The 24,863-nt window shown below is 34.9% G+C and overlaps 1 protein-coding gene across 7 annotated transcripts in view; it reads right to left on the bottom strand.

The window, feature by feature from the left end:
- The window catches only part of USP25 (ubiquitin specific peptidase 25), a 162,357-nt gene that overhangs the window by 14,925 nt on the left and 122,569 nt on the right, over window positions 1-24,863 (bottom strand). For 4 of the 7 annotated variants that reach the window (XM_055279310.2, XM_055279311.2, XM_063640659.1 and 1 more), the window contains 3 exons: window positions 24,153-24,248; window positions 2,212-2,390; window positions 293-371 (listed from right to left, as the gene is read on the bottom strand). In XM_055279310.2, the coding sequence (XP_055135285.1) occupies window positions 293-371; window positions 2,212-2,390; window positions 24,153-24,248 (354 nt within the window). The remainder of the gene's footprint in view (window positions 1-292; window positions 372-2,211; window positions 2,391-24,152; window positions 24,249-24,863) is intronic. The other 3 variants (XM_055279312.2, XM_063640660.1, XM_063640662.1) reach the window with 1 other exon arrangement.

Consider the following 24,863-nt stretch of genomic DNA (forward strand, 5'->3'; position numbering starts at 1 on the left):
TGTTTTTAAGGTAGAAAAGTTCATTTAAAAAGTATTTGAGAATTAGTAATTGAAATAGAAAACCAAAAATCTTCCTTTTTTGATTTTACACTTTTTGGTCTACATGCTATCATATCATGTTAATCCTAAAATCACATATAAAATTATTAATTACTTGAGCATTGACTTGGAAACTTAATTTTTTACTCATCATTCATAACAAATTCAACTTCTGTTGGGTTGAAATGAAAGGAATATCAGTGAATTACAGAATCCCTAAATCTGTAGTTTAACCTCTAAGAAAGCACATTACCTCATATTGTTCCAAGTTTACTTCTTCAGGTTTTATCATTTCCAGTTTGGCTTGAGCAACTTTCATTATGTTGTGACACCTTAAAAAAAAAACACATACATATGCGCGTGTGTGTATGTGTGTGTGTATATATATATATATATATATATATATATATATATATATTTGTAAATCAAAAGCAAAATCCATAAACACTGAGCAAAAACAGCAGTACTTTTGTATAGAAACAACTCCTAAATAACCTTAAGTGAAAAACATTTTTGGGACCAATGTTGGGGAATTACAAAGAAGACAGCAGCAATAATTCTAATTCAAATTTACTGTGTTGTATTGATATATGGCTTTTAAATTACATTCTAATTAACAGTTTGCATAGGAAGAAAATGAAACTTTTTAAAAATAATGTGCATCTATTAAGCAAGCTCAAGAGACACTGCATCTTCTTTTCCCCCCACATGGTATTATTTATTCTTAAATACTAAAAAGAAAGAGTCTAAAACGTGCCTATCATCTCAGGTAAAAATGGAAACATTCCAGTGGATTTTATGATCAGAATCAGTGATAAAGAAATCCTCACGAAATATATTTATTCACATGTGCATAACTCTGTATTTCAAGCACAAGTCAGGTTATCAAAACAGATTAACTAGTTATAGTCAGATAACTGCAAAAGACTGAAAAGTCAGTGTAATTACTCCATTAATATCTTCTCCAAATTAAACAGCATAGATCCAATGGAACTCAGTACACTGATAGCACAGATAACGAGGGTCACAACAACCCTGTTTCTGAACTCTCTGCAGTCATATGTATCAAAATAAATGATGTCCACACTGCTACTAATACAAATAGTAGTGGCCAACATTCATTGAGCATTCAACCACCTATCAGATATTGTTCACAACTATTTATTTGTATTATGCACAGAATCCTACATTTCACAACACACATCTAATAAGGTAGGATTGATCCAGATGCTTTGCTTCCCCTCATATTCTTTGCTACACACTTTTAACTCAGTATTTTTGAGACACTCATAGAAGGATAATCATTTCAGAATTAAAATTACAATGAACTGCAACAGCATAAATATTTTTATATATGAAAATAACTTTCAATACTCTAAATTTCACATGGGCCCTAAAATTATTTTCTAGTGTCATTCATTCTAATTAAATTGTGATTTTTAACATTAGTAGTTTTATAGGACTTTCTGAATAATTATAAAACTACTACTACAATCTAGAGAAAACATTCTCTGGAAATATTCTATAGAATATTTTCTATATTCTACAGAAATTCTACAGAAATTTCTATAGAATATTTTCTCTTTCCAGAGAAAATATTTCTGCGTGAATCTAATTCAACCCTTCCAAGCCTCCTCTTTATGTGAAAGAATGTTTAATTATTTTATCTGCAAGACTAAAAACTTTTCTCCAGTGATTCTCTAATAAGGGTGATTTTGCTCCCCTAGGAGTTATCTGGCAATACCTGGAGATATTTTGGTATGCCACAACTTGGGAGCTGCTACTATCACCTAACAAAGAGACAAGGGATATTATTAAATATACTACAATCACAGAACAGCACCAACAGCAAAGATTTATCTAATTTAAACTGTCTAGATAGTACAGAGGTTGAGAAGCCCATTTTTGTTTCGAAAATATTGAGTGTATTAAGTGCAGTGATTACTTGATTCACAATTAAAATTTATTAAAATGATCTAAGTTATTTTCAGTTCAAACTTCAAAAGGCCACAGACTCCAGTAACTAGCTGCATTGAGTTCAAATTTTGTTACGTATTTATTAAAATATGTGCCCATGCATATATAAAATAAATACTCAAAAAATTATCCTGGGAATCTGCAGGAAAAAAAAAAGAACAACTTGAGCATAAGAATTTTATACTTTCAAATTACCTTTCATCAAAACTCAAATTTCTATCTCCAAATTGTTCTAGCAATGTTTTCTCAATAATTTTCTTTGGTGCCTGGTTCTGGATAAAGTAGACCACTACATGATGTAAACGATAATCGGTTTCTGGTGGGGTGTCTTCTTGGGCCAACTTAACCAACCTTGCATATTCCAACTTAATTGCCTGGAAAATGCAATGAAAATGACAATTTTGGTTAATTATTTAAACACCTAAAAATCCTTCAATATTACGAGTTTAATTCTTCTTGCATTTAAATCTGTTCTCTTTTTTTGGCTTTTAAAGTATCACAAACAAGGCAGTACATCTAAGAACACAGTCCCATGTTCCATAGCCTCAAAGAATTTTCTGAATAACTGACCACAAAGGCCCTTCTTTAAAAAAAAAAAAAAAAAAAAAAAATGAAGTCTCACACTGTCTCCTAGGATGGATTGCAGTGGCGCGATCTCGGCTCACTGCAACCTCCACCTCTAAGGTTCAAGCGATTCTCCTGCCCAGCTAAATTTTTTGTATTTTTAGTAGAGATGGAGTTTCACTATGTTGGCCAGGCTGGTCTCAAACTCCTGACCTCATCATCCGCCCGCCTCGGCCTCCCAAAGTGCTGGGATTATAGGCGTGAGCCATGTGCCTGGCCACAAAGGCCCTTCTTTATCCCTTTACTATATAAATATTCTTTTTGCTTCCACACATGAAAGTGGTAAAATAATATGTGTAAACTTACAATGTGAGTAATTCTGTAAAATTTATCAGAGCCTAGTCAAAGTCTATTCACAGACATCGTAAGATGGAGATGGTAGTTTTCCCATTCTGTTTTACCTTTCTAAGCGCCAGTTTGAACACCAAAATTCTAGAGTTGATATATAGCTCCCAAAAATACTCAAATCTGAAAGAAAATTGTTCTTAAATGCATAGTCGTATTATTGCAATTAACTTTCAGCTGAATAATTCAGCCCACAAATAAGGAATGCAACATCAAGCCCCGGGGTTATAATTATCACAAAAAGAAGTACTTATTGCTTCAACAGTATGTAAATTTTATTAATGTAAGAATAATAATGATTATATATTATCACTATTATTACCTTGAGGTTTAAACTTAGTTTTTCTTTATAAACAAAAACATCCCATAATATACAAATAATAATGGGAAATAACAAATACTAATGCATGTTTTAATACACAAGCAAAATCTAGAAAATATCTGACCATACAGAAATATGTAGACTTACACATATTGTACATATTGCTATGTACAAGAGGACCATATGATTAAGATAAAGCTTTTTATATTCATTTATATTATACTTATATGTAAACTCTAGCTCTAATAAGCATAAACATTTTGGGCTTCAGGCAAGGTTACAAAGAACCCATTCAACTAAAAAGGTTTTTTAATTTAAAAAATGCATGCCTTTCTTAAGTAATTCTTTGACATCTAGATGTTATAATCTATAGGGTTGTATTTTACAGACGGGAGAAAAAATAACTGATAAACATTAAATGAAATATTCTAGTTATGCAATATACTTCATTAAAAGGAAGGCTAATATGTTCTTTCTATGCAGCATAAGATTATAAATAGAATAAGAGAACAAATTATTCTAAAATACTTTTCCCTTGAAAAAACTGACTTTTTTGAGGATATATATGTCATTCCAAACTCTTATGTGACTAAATAACAGCCATAAATATCAACTGTATTTTAATGATACAGTTTAAGATTATCAACGCTTACTGTGTGCCTAGTTAGCACACATAAGCTTTGCTTAGAACTCTTTAAAAATCTTCCCATTATCCAAATTTGGAAAAAGAAAAAAACGGGGGGGAGGGGGAAGAACATACATAATAATCAAAGTATACCGAATTTGAGAATAAATCTAAAACATTAACAATTCAATTACTGTTCTTGTTGATATGAACCTTAGACAATGATTCTCACAGGCTACAGGTTGAGTATCCCTAATCTGAAATACCTGGGACCAGAAGTATTTCCAATTTTAGATTTTTTTCAGATTTTGGAATGTTTGCATTATGCTGGTTGAGCATTCCGAATCCAAAAATCCAAAATCCACGATACTCCAATGAACATTTCCTTTGAGTATCATGTTGGCACTCAAAATGTTTTGGATTTTGCAATATTTCAGATTTTGAATTCTGGATTTGGGTCCTTTGAGTATCATGTTGGCACTCAAAATGTTTTGGATTTTGCAATATTTCAGATTTTGAATTCTGGATTTGGGATGCTCAACCTGTAATAGACTTTTAGAATATTCAAATATTTCATATATCATATTTTAGTCCAAAATAGCATGACCAAAATAAAACAAATTTGTACTGAGTCTCTTAAAATATTATTGTAGGTATACATGCACGGAATGATTCCACTAAACGGTCATCATTCCCCTACCTACTTTCAAAATAGAAGCTGTTTTAATAAATAGCAGATTTCTATTATACAACTGAAATATATAACCTCTTATACTCTAAGATTATATGTTCACCTCTTGATTTTGCTGAATTTAAGACTCTCCTAATTTTCAAAAGCAAACTGCCAAAGTCACAGTATTTTTGAATATATAGGTGTTTAAACCAGCAGAGGTAGAAAGACGCTTCTGAATTTCTAGGAACTGTTTTTCAATCACACAAGAAAACATTTTTACCACCATAAATGCATTTCTTAACTATTTTTTATACACTTCCTTCTTAAGAAATTACCTTCTAAATTTCTAGAAGGTGTTTTTCAAACATACAAAAAAACATTTTTACTAGCATAAATGCATTCCTTAACTATTTTTTATACACTTCCTTAAGAAATTTTTGGCTTTTAAAATATACTGGAATCATATTTATTCAAATTCTCAACAGATGTTCCATGCTAGTATATTTAGCAGAGTTCTACACAATCTGCCATTATGAGTAAATTAACATTATGTTATATTTGTCTCATACTACCTCCTCAGAATCCTGTTCTAGAATTGTATTTGCCCATATTTTTTGGCGGTCTATGCTAATTATTTTAAGTTAATTATCACAGACGCTGCAATGAAATCACCACGCATTTGCAAAATGAAATGTGATACTAGTCATTAGATGACAGAACTGCTATTTAATTTTTTTTTTAACTTTTTCACTAGACCTTTAATCAGGCTTAATGCCATTTATTCAATCTTATTTCCTATCACCCTGCAACAAGGATCTCCCTTCTATCTAGGTTAGGGTTGTCTCCTCACAAATGCACACATGCCTTTGTTTCTTAAGTTCTCCATATGTGTGATATCCTTTCTTATTAATTCCCCGTCTACCTACAGATGACCCATCAGTAAAATTAGTTTAAGTCACGCTTTTGAGACCTTGTTCAGTTCTAAAGATGCAAATAATTTCTACCTAGACTTTTTTCTACTTTTCTAAATAATATTATAAAACCATATTCTAAATTTATAACTTCTTATGGACTTAATTTTTTATGTGAACTCTCTCTCTATATATATATGAGAATACCAAATATATATATATATATATATATATATATATATATGAGTGTATATAGATATAGGAGGATACCAAAAATATAAACATTGATATTCCAGAGGCAGTTAAATCTAATGGGAAACTGATGAGATTAAAATTCAAAAAGCTAGATACGTCATTTATAATTGTGACATAGAATAAGGCACATAATCTTCTAAGTCTGATTGCTCTTATCTCTAAAATAAAGTTGGTTAAGAGAGTTTATGTGTATTTTAAAATGCTTATGGGCTATTTTTTTAAAAACTGACAGTGCCAAGAAATGAAGAAAACTTACTTCAAATTCCAGAGGACTGAAATAATATTGGCCATATTCTTTGACCACACTCGTAATACAAATAGGAATTATAAACAGAGATATCTTCCAAGCTAAACACTGAGAAAATTTAAAATATGGCTCTGAATTATTCTTGAGCCAAAGAAATAAAAAACTATACTAATATGGGAATATCAGATATCAAAACCTATTGGGCTGTTAGTCAAAAAAAATTTCCAGGCAGGCGCAGTGGCTCACACCTGTAATCCCAGCACTTTGGGAGGCCAAGATGGGCAGATCACCTGAAGTCAGGAGCTCGAGACCAGCCTGGCCAACACAGTGAAACCTTGTCTCTACTAAAAAATAGGAAAGATTAGCCGAGTGTGGTGGTGGGTGCCTGTAATCCCAGCTACTCAGGAGGCTGAGGCAGGAGAATTGCTTGAACTCAGGAGGCAGAGGCTGTGGTGAGCTGAGATCATGCCACTGCACTCCAGCCTGGGCAACAGTGTGAGACTCCATCTCAAATAAACAAACAAATAAAGTTAGCTGGGTATGGTGGTGGGAGCCTGTAATCCCAGCTACTTGGGAGGCTGAGGCAGGAGAATCACTTGAACCCAGGAGGAAAAGGTTGCAGTGAGCCGATACTGTGCCATTGCATTCTGTGCCATTGCATTCTAGCCTAGGTGACAGAGCGAGACAGAGATCTAATATTATATATATTATATATTTTACATATATATTTTTTATATAATTATATATTATATATTTTATATATATTATATATTATATATTTTATATATATTATATATTATATCTCTATATAGACAGAGATATATTATATATTAATATATAATATATAAAAAAGATATATATTACATATATATTATATATCCAATATAAATATATCCAATTTAATATATATTAAATATATATTTAATATATCCAATATATCCAATTTAAATATAGAGAACATTTCAAGAATTTAGAAAAATAAAATATAAAGTAGGAGAAATAAAATATAATTAACAATTTGATAGTCAAAGGCCTTTTCTTTCCAAAATGTTGGATGGAAGACCAAAAAGGGGAAGAAAACTCATTGGTAGAAATAAGAAAGGTGATAATACAGAATAAAATGTTTTAAAATTTCTTGAAGAATAACACATATAACTTTGTCAATAAACTACAGTATCCCAACAGATAATAATCTAGAAAAATATAAACTACCAGAACTGCTTTCAGAGGCAGAAAAACTGAACAGACTGTAAAACTTAAAAGTTTTCCCTAGAAATCTGGTAACACAAAAGATATCAAGCCCACAATGTTTTAGAGCTGGGCTGTTATGTAAAATCTTCAAGGACCAGATAATTTCTGTGATATCTAAATTGCCACAGAGCCAGAAAAACAAGAGAAAGCAGCCGGGCGCAGTGGCTCACGCCTGTAATCCCAGAGCTTTGAGAGGCCGAGATGGGCAGATCACGAGGTCAGAAGATTGAGACCATCCTGGCTAACACGATGAAACCCCATCTCTACTAAAAATACAAAAAAAATTAGCCAGGCATGGTGGCGGGTGCCTGTAGTCCCAACTACTCCGGAGGCTGAGGCAGGAGAATGGCGTGAACCCGGGAGGTGGAGCTTGCAGTGAGCCGAGATCGTGACACCGCACTCCAGCTTGGGCGACAGAGCGAGAGTCCGTCTCAAAACAAACAAACAAAACAAAAAAACAAAAAGACAAGAGAAAGCCTCCTTAATGGTTATAAAAGGCTATATAATATATATATATTATATATATATAATTTGTATATCCAAAACTGACAAATATAAAGAAAGAAACCATAGATCAATTTTGTCTATGTACCCAGATGCCAACACCCACACCCACTTTCGGTAAACAGTGTGGTGTACAAAAAATATATGATAACAAAAAGTGTTTACAATAATTTTTGTAAACGTAGATCAAAGTTAACACCTTTACAAGTATTAAGAATTAAGGGTTTACAAGTATTAAGAAGGAGAAATCTGTTCAGCATCTCAATAGGTATATTATAAAATTTCTAAATTTCAATACCAATCAGTTTAGTTGGAAACCCTTATCTACTTATTTGAGAGTATTTTAAAATTCATAAAGCGGAACCAAAACTACACATTATACATAATAATAAAACACTGGAGACATACTCATTAAAATCAGAAACTAGACAAAGGCACCTACTACCATTATTTCAATATTGAGAATATGTTATAAAAATTTCTGATCACTGCAATAAAACCAGAAATGAAATAAGAAATAAAGATATAGAAAGTAATTTTTGGGAGACAGTTTGCTGAAATAATCAAGAAAATAAAATGAAAAACCATTAGAAAACAAAGAGTTCAATAAAGTTAACTAAATACAACATAAACATGTTAAATTAATTAATTATCCCATTACCTACCCCTTCAATAACCTGGTTAAAAAAAAAAGTGGAAGTAAATGACCCTATTCATAAAGGCAAAAAAAAAATCTAGGAATAAATTAAACAAAAGGACATAAGACTATTATGAAATAAAATTATAAAACCTTACTAAAGAATACAACAGAAGACAAGGAAAGTGAAAAGGCGTATCATGTTCCTTTTGGGCAAGACTCAAAATACTAAAAAAAAAAAATTATCTGCTTCATGTTAAATTAACACATAAATATAATTCTAAAAGGATTTGGAAAGGAAGTAGCAATTGATTTTAAAAATCATCAGAAGAAAAATGAGGCTTGCCAAACTTCCTGTTTATAAAAGAACAAAAATTACTAAGTGTTCTTCGAACAAAATGTGAAAGTGTATTACAAACGATCTACAATAAGATCATTTGTATTCAGTGAATTGTACAAAAGCAGAAAATTAGACCAGTGGAATACAGAGACCCAGTTAGAACTACTTATAAGTAGGGATTTAGTATATGATTAAGTATAAATCCCTGAAAAGGGATTTAGTATAGGTATGATTTAGTATATGTGTCAAGTCAGTGTGAAAAGGAGGCATTAGTCAGTATTTTATGTTTAGACTATCTGGATATTTTACTATTCAGAGAAAGCTAAAATCTTCTCTTGTAATCAAAACAAAAAGTATTATAAAACCATGAAAGTAGTAGAATTAAAATTTTCCATAATTTTTTAAGTGATCGCAGGCCCAAATCTATAAAAAAAAGTTGCTGTATTTTATAAGATCTAAAAAATTGTGTAAACTAAGACATAAAAATAAATTTAAAAGACAAATTATAAACCACAAAATATAATTTGCAAATTATAGATGAATCAATTGTCTTAGAAAATCAAATGTTCATTTAACTACAAAAACTCAACGTAATAAACGTATAAAGAGGAATGACAGTCAACATAAATACCAATTGCCAAAATATTTATGAAGAAAACTGACCCTCACAAAGATCAAAGAAATACATTTTGAAATATGAGATTACATTTTTAATGTTTTTTTAGACAAATATCAATAGTAGAATAAATCAATATAACTATATGTAGGCAATTTGATAATACTGGTATTTAAAATTTGCAAGCATTTTGACTTGTCAATTCTGCCATGTTCACGTAAGTGTTCAATAATATATGCACAAAAATGTTCACGATATTGAAAATAACTCAAATATTCAACAACAACAACGCTGATAAATTTAATAAGAATAGGTAACAACTTAGGTGTTCTTTATGTGACAGACACTGCCTTATGAGTTCCATGTGAATTATCTCATTTAATTCTCAAGATAACTCCTCACACAAGTGAATAAACTGGTTCTGATAATTTAATAAATTGCCTGAGGTCACAATTACTAATGATAATGCTAGGATTTAAACCCAGGACTTGACTATGGAGACCTTGCTGGTAACAGCTAGCAGGAGACAGAGTTTCCTAAATTAGAGTATGAGTAACTTATCAGTGTGCTGACATATTGCTCCCATCAGCCTCTATTGTGGGTGGAAATGTATTAACTTTCTTCAAATTTGTTGTAACATGAACACCCTATTCTAGGAGAATATTTAAATAAATTTTGATAAACTCTAGGAAACAAAGGAAAAATACTCAGATAAATCTACAAATCCTGATATGAATAATTACATATACATAAAAAATAAACTCAAGAAAAAGAAGCAAATAGAAAGAGTATACTTCTACTTTTATTTAAATTATAAATATAGGATGAATGCCTGAATGTAAGTCAGTCTCATCTCTCTAGGATATACAAGAAACAATGAATAGATGCTCACTGTGGAGTGAGAATTAGGAAGTGAGAGAAAAACGCTTACATTCTACATTTTGGATTATGTATTACTAGTTTATACGTCACTTTTTCTAAGAAGCCCTCTAGATACTAGCTCTGTTCTCTCATTTTATGTTCTTTTTCTACATTAAACTGGTTCTTTATCATACTAATAACTCTAATTAATGTTTCTGTCCCTAGCAGAAAATGAGTAAATGACCCTATTCATAAAGGCAAAAAAAAAAAATTATCTAGGAATAAATTAAACAAAAGGACATAAGACTGTTATGAAATAAAATTATAAAACCTTACTAAAGAACACAACAGAAGACAATAAAACGTAGGAACTCAGTCCATCATTATCCCAGCTACATTCCTGGATTCAGGACCATGCCCTGCATATAAAAAGGCAATACCTTTTTAGTATGTCCACCAACAGAAGGATAGAAAAAAATTACAGTTATACAACAAAATACCATGAGAGGGAAGAAATGACAACTGTATAACATGGATGAAGCTCCAAACACACTGTTGAGTAAAAGCAGACAGACAAAAAAGGACCTAGAGTAAAAGATGCCAAGTGTATAAAGGCCAACAAGAAAACTAACGTATGTTGTTGGAAGTCCAGATAATGGCTACTTTTGGGTATGGACAGACTGTAGTGATGGGAAGGAGGAAAAAAGGTACTTCTGGAATACTCCTGATGTTCTACCTCTTGGCCTAGTTGGTGGTCACATGGGTAAACACACACTGTGATAACCCAGAGTTGGAAGTACAAGTCTGAGAGCCTAAAGGCAGGATGTGTAACTGACTTGAAAGATGTGGCACTTAAAACTCAGGCTACAAATGTACATAGCCAAGAGGAAAAGAGTCTTCTTTGGCTAAGCATGGAAGTGTTGGACCGCTGACTTGAATTTAACAAGATGCATGGAGAAGTGTATTTTTTGCATTGACGACTTAGGCCTGCGTATACCTTTAGGGAACAAGATTTCATTAATACCATGTTGATAAATATTTCTTCCCCTTCACATTCCTTAAAAGGCCATGTAAACAAGGAAAGTATCACATACACAAAAAAATTCAATGCGTTGTACTTTTCAGCATGTTTTATATTCTAATAAACATTTTTGTATCTATTGAATAAACAAAGTGATTAAGAGACATTTCAAAAGCAAAAAAGGGTGATAAAGTTATGTCAAGTGGGGACACCATTATTATAAAGCAATGAAACAACTATTAAGAAAAAATTTTTATAATACGAAAATATTACTTCAATAAAACCCTAAGGGTACTTTGATACCGACAAAATATTTACAAAAAAAGAAATTTTAATGTCTTTTAAAATAAATGAAAAAACTTCACACTAATCCCATAATTGTAATTATAATATGACCCTCCCACCTCTACACATACATACAAGCAACCAGTACTTTGAAAATATTTTGTTTTTATCTTCTGGCTTTTATTTTTGCTTATCTTAGAAACTTTGTATTGCTTTCTTCTGAATTTCATTTTTACACAACAGAATCTTCTCTCTGTAAGCCACTGTTATTTGGGGATTTTCTATAGTAGAAACTAGTCTTAACCATTAAAGTCAATTTGAAGAAGGACTCAAGTTAGTGTAGTGTAGCCCAGTCTCATCCTCTTGCATTTTTTTTCCAGATCAACTTTGCCTATTAACTTTTTCATACCGCATTCTTATAGGGTAGACTTTCATGTGGGATGATGGCCTGTGGTTGAAAGAGTTCCTATGACTGGGTTGGTAACCTCCTAATTCGGAGGTTAAACTTTAGCAAGTCCACTTACTCAGACCTAAGTTTCTTATAACAAGGCTGATAGTGGCATCACTATTCTTATCACTAGCAAACATTTAGAGTATTAAAAAGTTGGTCTAATCATAATACATAAGGAAATCCATATTCAGAAGTACCTAAACAGGCGCAGAGTTAAAAAGCTTTCTTTCATAGCCAAAAAGCTAATGTAAAATAGACCCGACCAAGATTTTTTTAGGACGTGCCAGGACAGAAGAGGTATTAAAAAAAACAAAAACACAGCTGGGCGTGGTGGCTCATGTCTGCAAGCCCAGCACTTTGGGAGGCCGAGGAGGGCAGATCACAAGATCAGGAGTTTGAGGCCAGCCTGGCCAATATGGTGAAACCCCATCTCCACTAAAAATACAAAAATTAGCTGGGAGTGGCGGCAGGCCCCTGTAGTCTCAGCTACTCAGGAGGCTGAGGCAGGAGAATTGCTTGAACCTGGGAGGCAGAGGTTGCAGTGAGCCAAGATCGCACCACTGCACTCCAGCCTGGGCGACAGAGTGAGACTTTGCCTCAAACAAAACAAAACAAAACAAAACAAAACAACTTTTCCCTCAATCTATAATACACTAAACACGAAAAAGAACAAAAATTTAAACATACTATATCTAATTGTGGGGAAACAGGAAGACAGAAGCAGCGACCATATGTTAGATTCTATGGTGTGTACATATTTTATGAATTAATACTGAATGTTGATGATGATTAGAATAAATCAAAAAAAGGTAGCATATTTAAACATGCCAATAACTGTGGAATGAACCAAGAAAATGTGTTAAAAGATCTACCCCACAAGAAGGCACTCGGCTCGTATGATCTTACGAGTGAGTTCTAACTAACAGAACAGATCATTCCTACGATAACACGGTGAAGTACTAAAAAAACAGGAAAGCTCTCAAACTCATTTACCAAAGCTAACATAACCCTAATTGCAAACTTGATGAAGACAGCACAAAAAAGAAAAACATCAAATTCATTTAATACAGAATGCAGAAAAGCCCAAATAAAATGCTAATGAGTTAAACAGTAAGCATTTGAATTTACAAAATAAAAATTTACTAAGAAAAGTATTTTAAGTAAATAGTGGGAAAATTTATATAACTTTGTGTAAGAGTAGATCTTTTAATATGGCAAAAAAAAATCCATAAAGTAGGAAAATGAATATACTATTTTAAAACCTGTTTAAGAAAAAAGGTACTCTAATTCAAATAGAAATGGTAGACTGGGAGAAAATATAGGACACATGTCCATAAAGAGGGTAAGATATAAGAAACGAGAATACATCTATAGCATGGAATACTGTGTGTGTGTACACGTGTGCATGTGTGTACATGTGTACACGTGTGTGTGCATGTGTGTATGTGTGTATGCAGACAGCTAGTAAAGATAATGTGATATTGTCTAAACTTTAAGCCCACAATAGATTTCTGAGTGATATGTTACAAAATATTATGAACAGTAAAATCTACATTAAAAAAATTTTAAGTCTCTGTATATGTGCATTGTTATAAACAAAAAGAAAAAAACAAGATACACAGTGCTAAGAATGGTTACAATAGGGCCATGGCAGTGGCAGAGACTGTCATTGTTAGTTTTACTTTAGACACCTCTATATTACTGAATACAACTGCATTTTGTATATATTACTTTCATTTTTCATATGAAAAAATTTTTAAGGCGACATATTATCAGCTAGAGTTGTCCAAATGCTTCTACTTTTACCAAAAACATGCATTAATTAGAAACAACTTGATGTATGTTTACATAGAGGGGTTACACTCATATCACAGATAGGTGAAAATGTACACAAACTTCAGAAATTTTATAAACATATACACACACTAAAGACATAAAAAGGTAGAAAGAGGGTTTTATGATAGTAATTATTAGGTTAAGCCAAATGAAACTGTTAATTTTGTTACTCCAAAATGGTACTGACAATTTCTAACAAATGAGTTAAAAAAATTATATTAGCAAATAAAGGTCCTTGACACAGATATGGCACATTCATTTTTCTCATTTTTCATCTCCGACTATATGTGGACCAGAACTGGACACATAAGATAAGCTTTGTGATAATACTAACAACAATAACAGCTAAATTCTGAGCATTTACTATCAACCAGATACTACTTTAAAAGCATAACATTGATAGAATTTATTTAAAGCTCACAGTGACTCAATAAATTAGTTATTTAACACCTCAGGAAACTGAGATACAAAGATTGAATAATTTGCCCAAAATCAAAGCTACAAAGCAGTCGGCCCAGGCAGTCTGGCTGCTAATATCAACATATAAACTACTTCCTTCCTAATGTACATTCCCCCTATTCTTGTGTTTTTCCAGCAGAAAAAAAAGCATGAAAGGGAGTATGATGATAGTAAGGAGAATGGTTAGCGAAACAGAAATTCTGTAGTAATTATTTTTAACATCTGACAAAGAGCACAATCTCCTTATGCTATGAGTAAAACGTCAAACTTGACTCAAAACTCTCCAAAGCAACTTGAAAATTTTTACCTCAGATTCACTGAAGTTTATTAACCACAGTATTTAGATTATGCGCTGAGAGTTGCAATATAACATAACTTATTTAAGAAAATGCTCTGTCCCTCTTCCACAAACTTTTTTTTTTTTTTTTTGAGACGGAGTCTCGCTCTGTCGCCCAGGCTGGAGTGCAGTGGCGCAATCTCGGCTCACTGCAAGCTCCCCCTCCCGGGTTCACGCCATTCTCCTGACTCAGCCTCTCCGAGTAGCTGGGACTACAGGCGCCCGCCACCACGCCTGGCTAATTTTTTCTATTTTTTAGTAGAGACGGGGTTTCACCATGGTCTCGATCTCCTGACCTCATGATCCGCCCGCCTCGGCCTCCCAAAGTGCTGGGATTACAAGCGTGAGCCACCGCGCCCGGCCTCTCTTCCACAAACTTGATTCTTGCCCATGCTTTCTTGCTGTACTATCAAAATCATAAAGCAAACCAATAAAGAAAAATATATGAAATACAGAAAATATACAAAGGAAAGGATGCAAAGGGAATCACCAGAATGATGGTGAAAGGAGATCTCAAGTTATTAGTTATGGATCAGGAGAAAAGAAAAACCAATACAGATTGGGGCAGGTCATAAAGCTCCAGAATAGATGTTCCAAGAAGATAAAACTGGTAAAGGCAGAATGAGAGATTTAAACAAGCAGTGGACAGCTTTAAACTAAATCAGTAATACACATAAACTAAGCAAACCAAAAAACAAAACAACTAAGTTTAAGGAAAACAAAAGTTGAGGGAAAAACAGAAAGTAGTAATATTTATAACTCAATCATATATAGCATACAGAGTAATATTACAAATGCAGAATTCTGATATAATTAAAATTACAAGATTTTACGTGTGTGTGTATGGGGGATGGGAGCTGTGTCTCACAGCGTTATGTGAAGCAGCAAAAGAAAGAGCGCTCATCATTCATATTCCATAGAAGCAAATTCAACAGGTAATGTGTAAACTGTGAATAAAAAACCCAAATATTCGGGAGTGGAGCCAAGATGGCTGAATAGGAACAGCTCCGGTCTACAGCTCCCAGCCTGAGCCACACAGAAGACAGGTGATTTCTGCATTTCCATTTGAGGTACCGGGTTCATCTCACTAGGGAGTGCCAAACGTGGGTGCAGGAGTCGGTGCAGCGCACTGTGCGCGAGCCGAAGCAGGGCAAGGCATTGCCTCACTCGGGAAGCACAAGGGGTCAGGGAGTTCCCTTTCCTAGTCAAAGAAAGGGGTAACAGACGGCATCTGGAAAATCGGGTCAGTCCCACCCTAATACTGCGCTTTTCCAATGGGCTTGGAAAACGGCACACCAGGAGATTGTGTCCCGCACCTGGCTCGGAGGGTCCTATGCCCCCGGAGTCTCGCTGATTACTAGCACAGCAGTCTGAGATCAAACTGCAAGGAAGCAGCGAGGCTGGGGGAGGGGTGCCCGCCATTGCCCAGGCTTGCTTAGGTAAACAAAGCAACCAGGAAGCTCGAACTGGGTGGAGCCCACCACAGCTCAAGGAGGCCTGCCTGCCTCTGTAGGCTCCACCTCTGGGGGCAGGGCACAGACAAACAAAAATTCAGCAGGAACCTCTGCAGACTTAAATGTTCCTGTCTGACTGACAGCCTTGAAGAGAGTAGTGGTTCTCCCAGCATGCAGATGGAGATCTGAGAACGGAGAGATTGCTTCTTACAGTGGGTCCCTGACCCCCGAGCAGCCTAACTGGGAGGCACCCCCCAGTAGGGACAGACTGACACCTCACTCGACCGGGTACTCCTCTGAGACAAAACTTCCAGAGGAACTATCAGATAGCTGAATTTGTGGTCTCACGAAAATCCGCTGTTCTGCAGCCACTGCTGCTGACACCCAGCCAAACAGGGTCTGGAGTGGACCTCTAGCAAACTCCAACAGACCTGCAGCTGAGGGTCCTGTCTGGTAGAATGAAAACTAACAAACAGAAAGGTCATCCAGACCAAAAACCCATCTGTACATCACCATCATCAAAGACCAAAAGTAGATAAAACCACAAAGATGGGGAAAAAACAGAGCAGAAAAACTGGAAACTAAAAAGCAGAGCACCTCTCCTCCTACAAAGGAACGCAGTTCCTCACCAGCAACGGAACAAAGCTGGACGGAGAATGACTTTGACGAGTTGAGAGAAGAAGGCTTCAGATGTTCAAACTACTCCGAGCTACGGGAGGAAATTCAAAACAATAGCAAAGAAGTTAAAAACTTTGAAAAAAAAATTAGACGAATGGATAACTAGAATAACCAATGGAGAGAAGAGCTTAAAGGAGCTGATGGAGCTGAAAGCCAAGTATCGAGAACTACACGAAGATTGCAGAAGCCTCGGCAGCAGATGCGATCAACTGGAAGAAAGGGTATCAGTGATGGAAGATGAAATGAATGAAATGAAGCGAGAAGGGAAGTTTAGAGAAAAAAAAGAATAAAAAGAAATGAACAAAGCCTCCAAGAAATTTGGGACTATGTGAAAAGACCAAACCTACGTCTGATTGGTGTACCTGAAAATGACGGGGAGAATGGAACCAAGTTGGAAAACACTCTGCAAGATATTATCCAGGAGAACTTCCCCAATCTAGCAAGGCAGGCCAATATTCAGATTCAGGAAATACAGAGAACGCCACAAAGATACTCCTCGAGAAGAGCAACTCCAAGACACATAATTGTCACATTCACCAAAGTTGAAATGAAGGAAAAAATGTTAAGGGCGGCCAAAGAGAAAGGTCGGGTTACCCACAAAGGGAAGCCCATCAGACTAACAGCTGATCTCAAGGCAGAAACTCTACAAGCCAGAAGAGAGTGGGGGCCGATATTCAACATTCTTAAAGAAAAGTATTTTCAACCCAGAATTTCATATCCAGTCAAACTAAGCTTCAGAAGTGAAGGAGAAATAAAATACTTTACAGACAAGCAAATGCTGAATGATTTTGTCACCACCAGGTCTGCCCTAAAAGAGCTCCTGAAGGAAGCATTAAACATGGAAAGGAACAACTGGTACCAGCCCTTGCAAAAACATGCCAAATTGTAAAGACCATCGAGGCTAGGAAGAAACTGCAGCAACTAACGAGCAAAATAACCAACTAACATCATAATGACAGGATCAGATTCACACATAACAATATTAACTTTAAATGTAAATGGGCTAAATGCTCCAATTAAAACACACAGACTGGCAAACTGGGTAAGGAGTCAAGACCCATCAGTGTGCTGTATTCAGGAAACCCATCTCACGTGCAGAGACACACATAGACTCAAAATAAAGGGATGGAGGAAGATCTAGCAAGCAAATGGAAAACAAAAAAAGGCAGGGGTTGCAATCCTAGTCTCTGATAAAATAAACTTTAAACCAACAAAGATCAAAAGAGACAAAGAAGGCCATTGCATAATGGTAAAGGGATCAATTCAACAAGAAGAGCTAACTATCCTAAATATATATGCACCCAACACAGGAGCACCCAGATTCATAAAGCAAGTCCTGAGTGACCTACAAAGGGACTTAAACTCCCAAACAATAATGGGAGATTTTAACACCCCACTGTCAACATTAGACAGATCAACGAGACAGAAAGTTAACAAGGATATCCAGGAATTGAACTCAGCTCTGCACAAAGTCGACCTAATAGACATCTACAGAACTCTCCACCCCAAATCAACAGAATATACATTTTTTTCAACACCACACCACACCTATTCCAAAATTGACCACAGTTGGAAGTAAAGCTCTCCTCAGCAAATGTAAAAGAACAGAAATTATAACGAACTGTCTCTCAGACCACAGTGCAATCAAACTAGAACTCAGGATTAAGAAACTCACTCAAAACCGCTCAACTACATGGAAACTGAACAACCTGCTGCTGAATGACTATTGGGTACATAATGAAATGAAGGCAGAAATAAAGATGTTCTTTGAAACCAACAAGAACAAAGACACAACATATCAGAATCTCTGGGACACATTCAAAGCAGTGTGTAGAGGGAAATTTATAGCACTAACTGCCCACAAGAGAAAGCAGGAAAGATCCAAAATTGACACCCTAACATCACAATTAAAAGAACTAGACAAGCAAGAGCAAACACATTCAAAAGCTAGCAGAAGGCTAGAAATAACTAAAATCAGAGCAGAACCGAAGGAAATAGAGACACAAAAAACCCTTCAAAAAATTAATGAATCCAAGAGCTGGTTTTTTGAAAAGATCAACAAAATTGATAGACCGCTAGCAAGACTAATAAAGAAGAAAAGAGAGAAGAATCAAATAGATGCAATAAAAAATGAAAAAGGGGATATCACCATCGATCCCACAGAAATACAATCTACCATCAGAGAATACTACAAACACCTCTATGTAAATAAACTAGAAAATCTAGAAGAAATGGCAAATTCCTCAACAAATACACCCTCCCAAGACTAAACCAGGAAGAAGTTGAATCTCTGAATAGACCAATAACAGGCTCTGAAATTGTGGCAATAATCAATAGCTTACCAACCAAAAAGAGTCCAGGACCTGATGGATTCACAGCCAAATTCTACCAGAGGTACAAGGAGGAACTGGTACCATTCCTTCTGAAACTATTCCAATCCATAGAAAAAGAGGGAATCCTCCCTAACACATTTTATGAGGCCAGCATCGTCCTGATACCAAAGCCTGGCAGAGACATAACCAAAAAAGAGAATTTCAAACCAATATCCTTGATGAACATTGATGCAAAAATCCTCAATAAAATACTGGCAAACCGAATCCAGCGGCACATCAAAAAGCTTATCCACCATGATCAAGTGGGCTTCATCCTTGGGATGCAAGGCTGGTTCAACATATGCAAATCAATAAATGTAATCCAGCATATAAACAGAACCAAAGACAAAAACCACATGATTATCTCAATAGATGCAGAAAAGGCCTTGGACAAAATTCAACAACCCTTCATGCTAAAAACTCTCAATAAATTAGGTATTGATGGGACGTATCTCAAAATAATAAGAGCTATCTATGACAAACCCACAGCCAATACCATACTGAATGGGCAAAAACTGGAAGCATTCCCTTTGAAAACTGGCACAAGACAGGGATGCCCTCTCTCACCACTCCTATTCAACATAGTGCTGGAAGTTCTGGCCAGGGCAATCAGGCAGGAGAAGGAAATAAAGGGTATTCAATTAGGAAAAGAGGAAGTCAAATTGTCCCTGTTTGCAGATGACATGATTGTATATCTAGAAAACCCCATTGTCTCAGCCCAAAATCTCCTTAAGCTGATTAGCAACTTCAGCAAAGTCTCAGGATACAAAATCAATGTACAAAAATCACAAGCATTCTTGTACACCAATCACAGACAAACAGAGAGCCAAATCATGAGTGAACTCCCATTCACAATTGCTTCAAAGAGAATAAAATACCTAGGAATCCAACTTACAACGGACGTGAAGGACCTCTTCAAGGAGAACTACAAACCACTGCTCAGTGAAATAAAAGAGGACACAAACAAATGGAAGAACATTCCATGCTCATGGGTTGGAAGAATCAATATCGTGAAAATGGCCATACTCCCCAAGGTAATTTATAGATTCAATGCCATCCCCATCAAGCTACCAATGACTTTCTTCACAGAATTGGAAAAAACTACTTTAAAGTTCATATGGAACCAAAAAAGAGCTCACATCGCCAAGTCAATCCTAAGCCAAAAGAACAAAGCTGGAAGCATCACGCTACCTGACTTCAAACTATACTACAAGGCTACAGTAACCAAAACAGCATGGTACTGGTACCACAACCGAGACATAGATCAATGGAACAGAACAGAACCCTCAGAAATAATTCCGCATATCTACAACTATCTGATCTTTGACAAACCTGACAAAAACAAGAAATGGGGAAAGGATTCCCTATTTAATAAATGGTGCTGGGAAAACTGGCTTGCCATATGTAGAAAGCTGAAACTGGATCCCTTCCTTACACCTTATACAAAAATTAATTCAGGATGGATTAAAGACTTAAATGTTAGACCTAAAACCATTAAAATCCTACAAGAAAACCTAGGCAATACCATTGACGACATAGGCGTGGGCAAGGACTTCATGTCTAAAACACCAAAAGCAATGGCAACAAAAGCCAAAATTGACAAACGGGATCTAATTAAACTAAAGAGCTTCTGCACAGCAAAAGAAACTACCATCAGAGTGAACAGGCAACCTACAGAATGGGAGAAAATTTTCGCAACCTACTTATCTGACAAAGGGCTAATATCCAGAATCTACAATGAACTCAAACAAATTTACAAGAAAAAAACAAACAACCCCATCAAAAAGTGGGCGAAGGACATGAACAGACACTTCTCAAAAGAAGACATTTATGCAGCCAAAAAACACATGAAAAAATGCTCATCATCACTGGCCATCACAGAAATGCAAATCAAAACCACAGTGAGATACCATCTCACACCAGTTAGAATGGCCATCATTAAAAAGTCAGGAAACAACAGGTGCTGGAGAGGATGTGGAGAAATAGGAACACTTTTACACTGTTGATGGGACTGTAAACTAGTTCAACCATTGTGGAAGTCAGTGTGGCGATTCCTCAGGGATCTAGAACTAGAAATACCATTTGACCCAGCCATCCCATTACTGGGTATATACCCAAAGGACTATAAATCATGCTGCTATAAAGACACATGCACACATATGTTTATTGCAGCACTATTCACAATAGCAAAGACTTGGAACCAACCCAAATGTCCAACAACGATAGACTGGATTAAGAAAATGTGGCACATATACACCATGGAATACTATGCAGCCATAAAAAATGATGAGCTCATGTCCTTTGTAGGGACATGGATGAAACTGGAAATCATCATTCTCAGTACACTATCGCAAGGACAAAAAACCAAACACCACATGTTCTCACTCATAGGTGGGAAGTGAACAATGAGAACTCATGGACACAGGAAGGGGAACATCACACTCCGGGGACTGTTGTGCGTTGGGGGGGGGGTGGGGTGGGGGGGACAGCATTAGGAGATATACCTAATGCTAAATGATGAGTTAATGGGTGCAGCAAAACATCATGGCACATGGATACATATGTAACAAACCTGCACATTGTGCACATGTACCCTAAAACCTAAAGTATAACAAAAAAAAAATAAAAAGAGTTTGAGAACATCCTGGCCAACATGACAAAACCATGTCTCTACTAAAAATACACAAATTAGCCTGGCACGATGGCATATGCCTATAATCCCAGCTACTGGGGAGGCTGAGGCACAAAAATCCCTTGAACCTCGAAGGCAGGGATTGCAGTAAGCTGAGATCATGCCACTGCACTCCAGCCTGGGCAATAAAGCAAAACTCTGTCTCAAAAAATAATAAAAATAAATAAATTTTAAAAAGGAAAAGAAAAAGGCAAAACCACCTCCACTGTTTTAAGACTGGGCATCAGTGATTCAAGAAATTCAGAGACTTGAAGGAGAAATCAAATACACTGAACTGACTGCTGAATAAGATAACAAGTGTCATATTTTGGAATGTTTATTACAATGCTAAGAAATAATTATTTGATTTCTGTCTATTCCAAAGAGAAGCAGGTCTTGATAGAAGACACCAGAATTCACAGTTTATGTTGAAATGAAAGACACTTTTTTCCTAAATTATAAGAAACTGAAATAATAAGAATTAAGAGAAGATCGCTTTGGTTTCTTGAGGATTAAAATAAACAGATCACTTTAATTTCCCATTTCCTTGGTGTTCTCTACAAAACTGCAATTAGCAATTGGGACAGTGATCACTGGTGGTTAGAAATTTTCTTGAACAGAGAAACAAAAAAACAAAATTAAGAGATGACTGGCAATGACATATGCATCCAAGAATGCACACAACATATATTAATAGGTCCTACTACTCGAGTAACATTAGCATTAGTGAGAAACAGTGAATAAATATATTTAAAAATAAAAAAACCCAAATATTCTATTTAAAGATATGAATTAATACCAAACAGATTAAATAACTGAAAGTCATTATCCCCTGGGGGTTAGTAACTGTTGTAATATATACAATTAGGTGATTCTTTATATGCAGATATTAACTTAATAAAAATGAGATTGGCAATTCAACATAAAAAGACCCAACCTTGTCAGAAATGACAATGGCACTGTAAATCATAAATAACTTTTCAGATATTAACTTAATAAAAATGAGATTGGCAATTCAACATAAAAAGACCCAACCTTGTCAGAAATGACAATGGCACTGTAAATCATAAATAACTTTTCCACAAGAAATAAATACTTTAGAGGACATATATTCAGTGTTTTTTTAAGAAAGAAAATGTAGACTATCTGGGCATAAGAAGGAATTTCTAATTGTAAAAATTAGGAAGCCAGTTAGAAAACTAGAAACCATAAAAAATGTATTACAACAGGAAACTATAAAAAATACGTGTTTCTTCTTTTTTTAGAAGTAGATTTTCAGCCTTTCTTATGGGATCATAATAGGGTGATCAACTTGTCCTGGGACCAGTTTGCTTAGAACTTTCCCAGTTTAGCACTTTAAATCCTGTAGTCCAGGAAATCCCTCAGTCCCGGGCGTATCAGGAGAGTTAGTCACCCTAATCTCAGCTAACTCAGAAATGCTTATTGATAGGTCTACTACTATGTACAAGGCTTTTGTTTTGTACTGTATACTGAAAGAAATAGTGAAAAAAGAACCAGTTTTTGAAAGACCAAGTTGGATAATGGCAAAATATGTAAAATGAAAAATGTTAGATTTTTAATGTCAAAAAGAAAGAAATGCACAGTTCACTGTAGCAAACTGAACCTCAAAAAAGCTGCTTTTTAAAAACACTAAGAAGGGTTTGAAAAGAGTGAAAAAAAAAAAACTTGAAGATTTTCGGTTAATGTAAATAAAATGACAAAACATACATGGTATTTTCATCTTTCAAATCTGTAAAAGGAAAAAATTGTAATCAAAACATTGTAAAGCTCTGATATTAGAGGGAAAAAGATGTGGGTAAATCATGGAATAGTGTTCAGCTTGATGTTCTCACATGTGTTGAACTCACTAGGTTATCAAAAATTAATTATGGGGAAACAACGAAAATAATATAATAAATCATTGTATAAACAAAAAAGCAATTTAGTACCTAATCATAATAAAATTAAAGAATATTATGATATTGACCAATAATATGAACAATGAAGATAAAATAAACTATTACCAGAGGCAATTTACTCAGTTCTTATTATTGTTCATCAATGTCCTCATTCCCTTCAAATAAAAAATACAATTCAAATTTCTGCTGACAAATCAAAAGCACACTATTAGAGTGACTCAAATAAAAATATTTTTTTCTTGAATTACCTGGATTAAGAGAAAAACAATCAGTATTAGGTTAATTAATACATAAAATAAAACCCTAGGATATCTCGTGGCCATAACTAAGATAGGAAAAGAGAAATTATACAGAAAACCAAACTGAATTCAAAGAAATAAAATATTTTAAGAAGTTTAATTTTGAAAAAGAAAAGAAACGAAAACGAAAATGTTCATTGTACCTTAAAGAACCCTGCTTCAGGGCCACACCTGTCATATACACTCCTGGATTTACCTATCGCCATGATAATACCTTGCATGTTCGGTGTCATCATGATCTGCCACAGAAGATAGTTAACATTAAAAAAAGGTTTTTAAACTACAATAATTTATTTACATGCAAGCTGAAACTCCTTTGTTTTCCATATTTATAAATCAAATGTTGCATTTTTAATACCAAATTTAATCCAATATGCATGTAAGCACCTTTTAAGATCATCCATACAGGGCACAGCTGGTTCACACGGAGCCTTTGTGCAAACTGCAAAAAGGCATCCTCTCTGAATTGGATAATTTGAAAAAGGCACCCTGCTTCTAGACAAACAAATTAGAAAAATGTGCTATCCTCTGAGCGAACTATTTAGAAAAAGCAACATCCCTTTTTACCAATTAAAAACGGTACCTCTTCCTCAAGCCTCAGAGAGCTCAGCATGAGCTCAATTTGCTTCCCACTTCTGCCCGTCTAGTCATTCTTGCAGAACTGTACAACCTGCACATCCCTAAGCAGCAGCACTGTATCCATAACAACTCATTTTTAAAAGTTCCAATGCACATGCACTGTTAAACTGTCACTGCAACAAATTTTAAAAAACGACAAAACACACAACTCTGTCAATAGCATAAGCACTTGCACAAAAGATAGTGTTAAATGATTAATCACAATTCAACTTTTT

The sequence above is a fragment of the Symphalangus syndactylus genome, chromosome 5 (genome assembly GCF_028878055.3).
Source record: "Symphalangus syndactylus isolate Jambi chromosome 5, NHGRI_mSymSyn1-v2.1_pri, whole genome shotgun sequence".
Classification (NCBI taxonomy): domain Eukaryota; kingdom Metazoa; phylum Chordata; class Mammalia; order Primates; family Hylobatidae; genus Symphalangus; species Symphalangus syndactylus.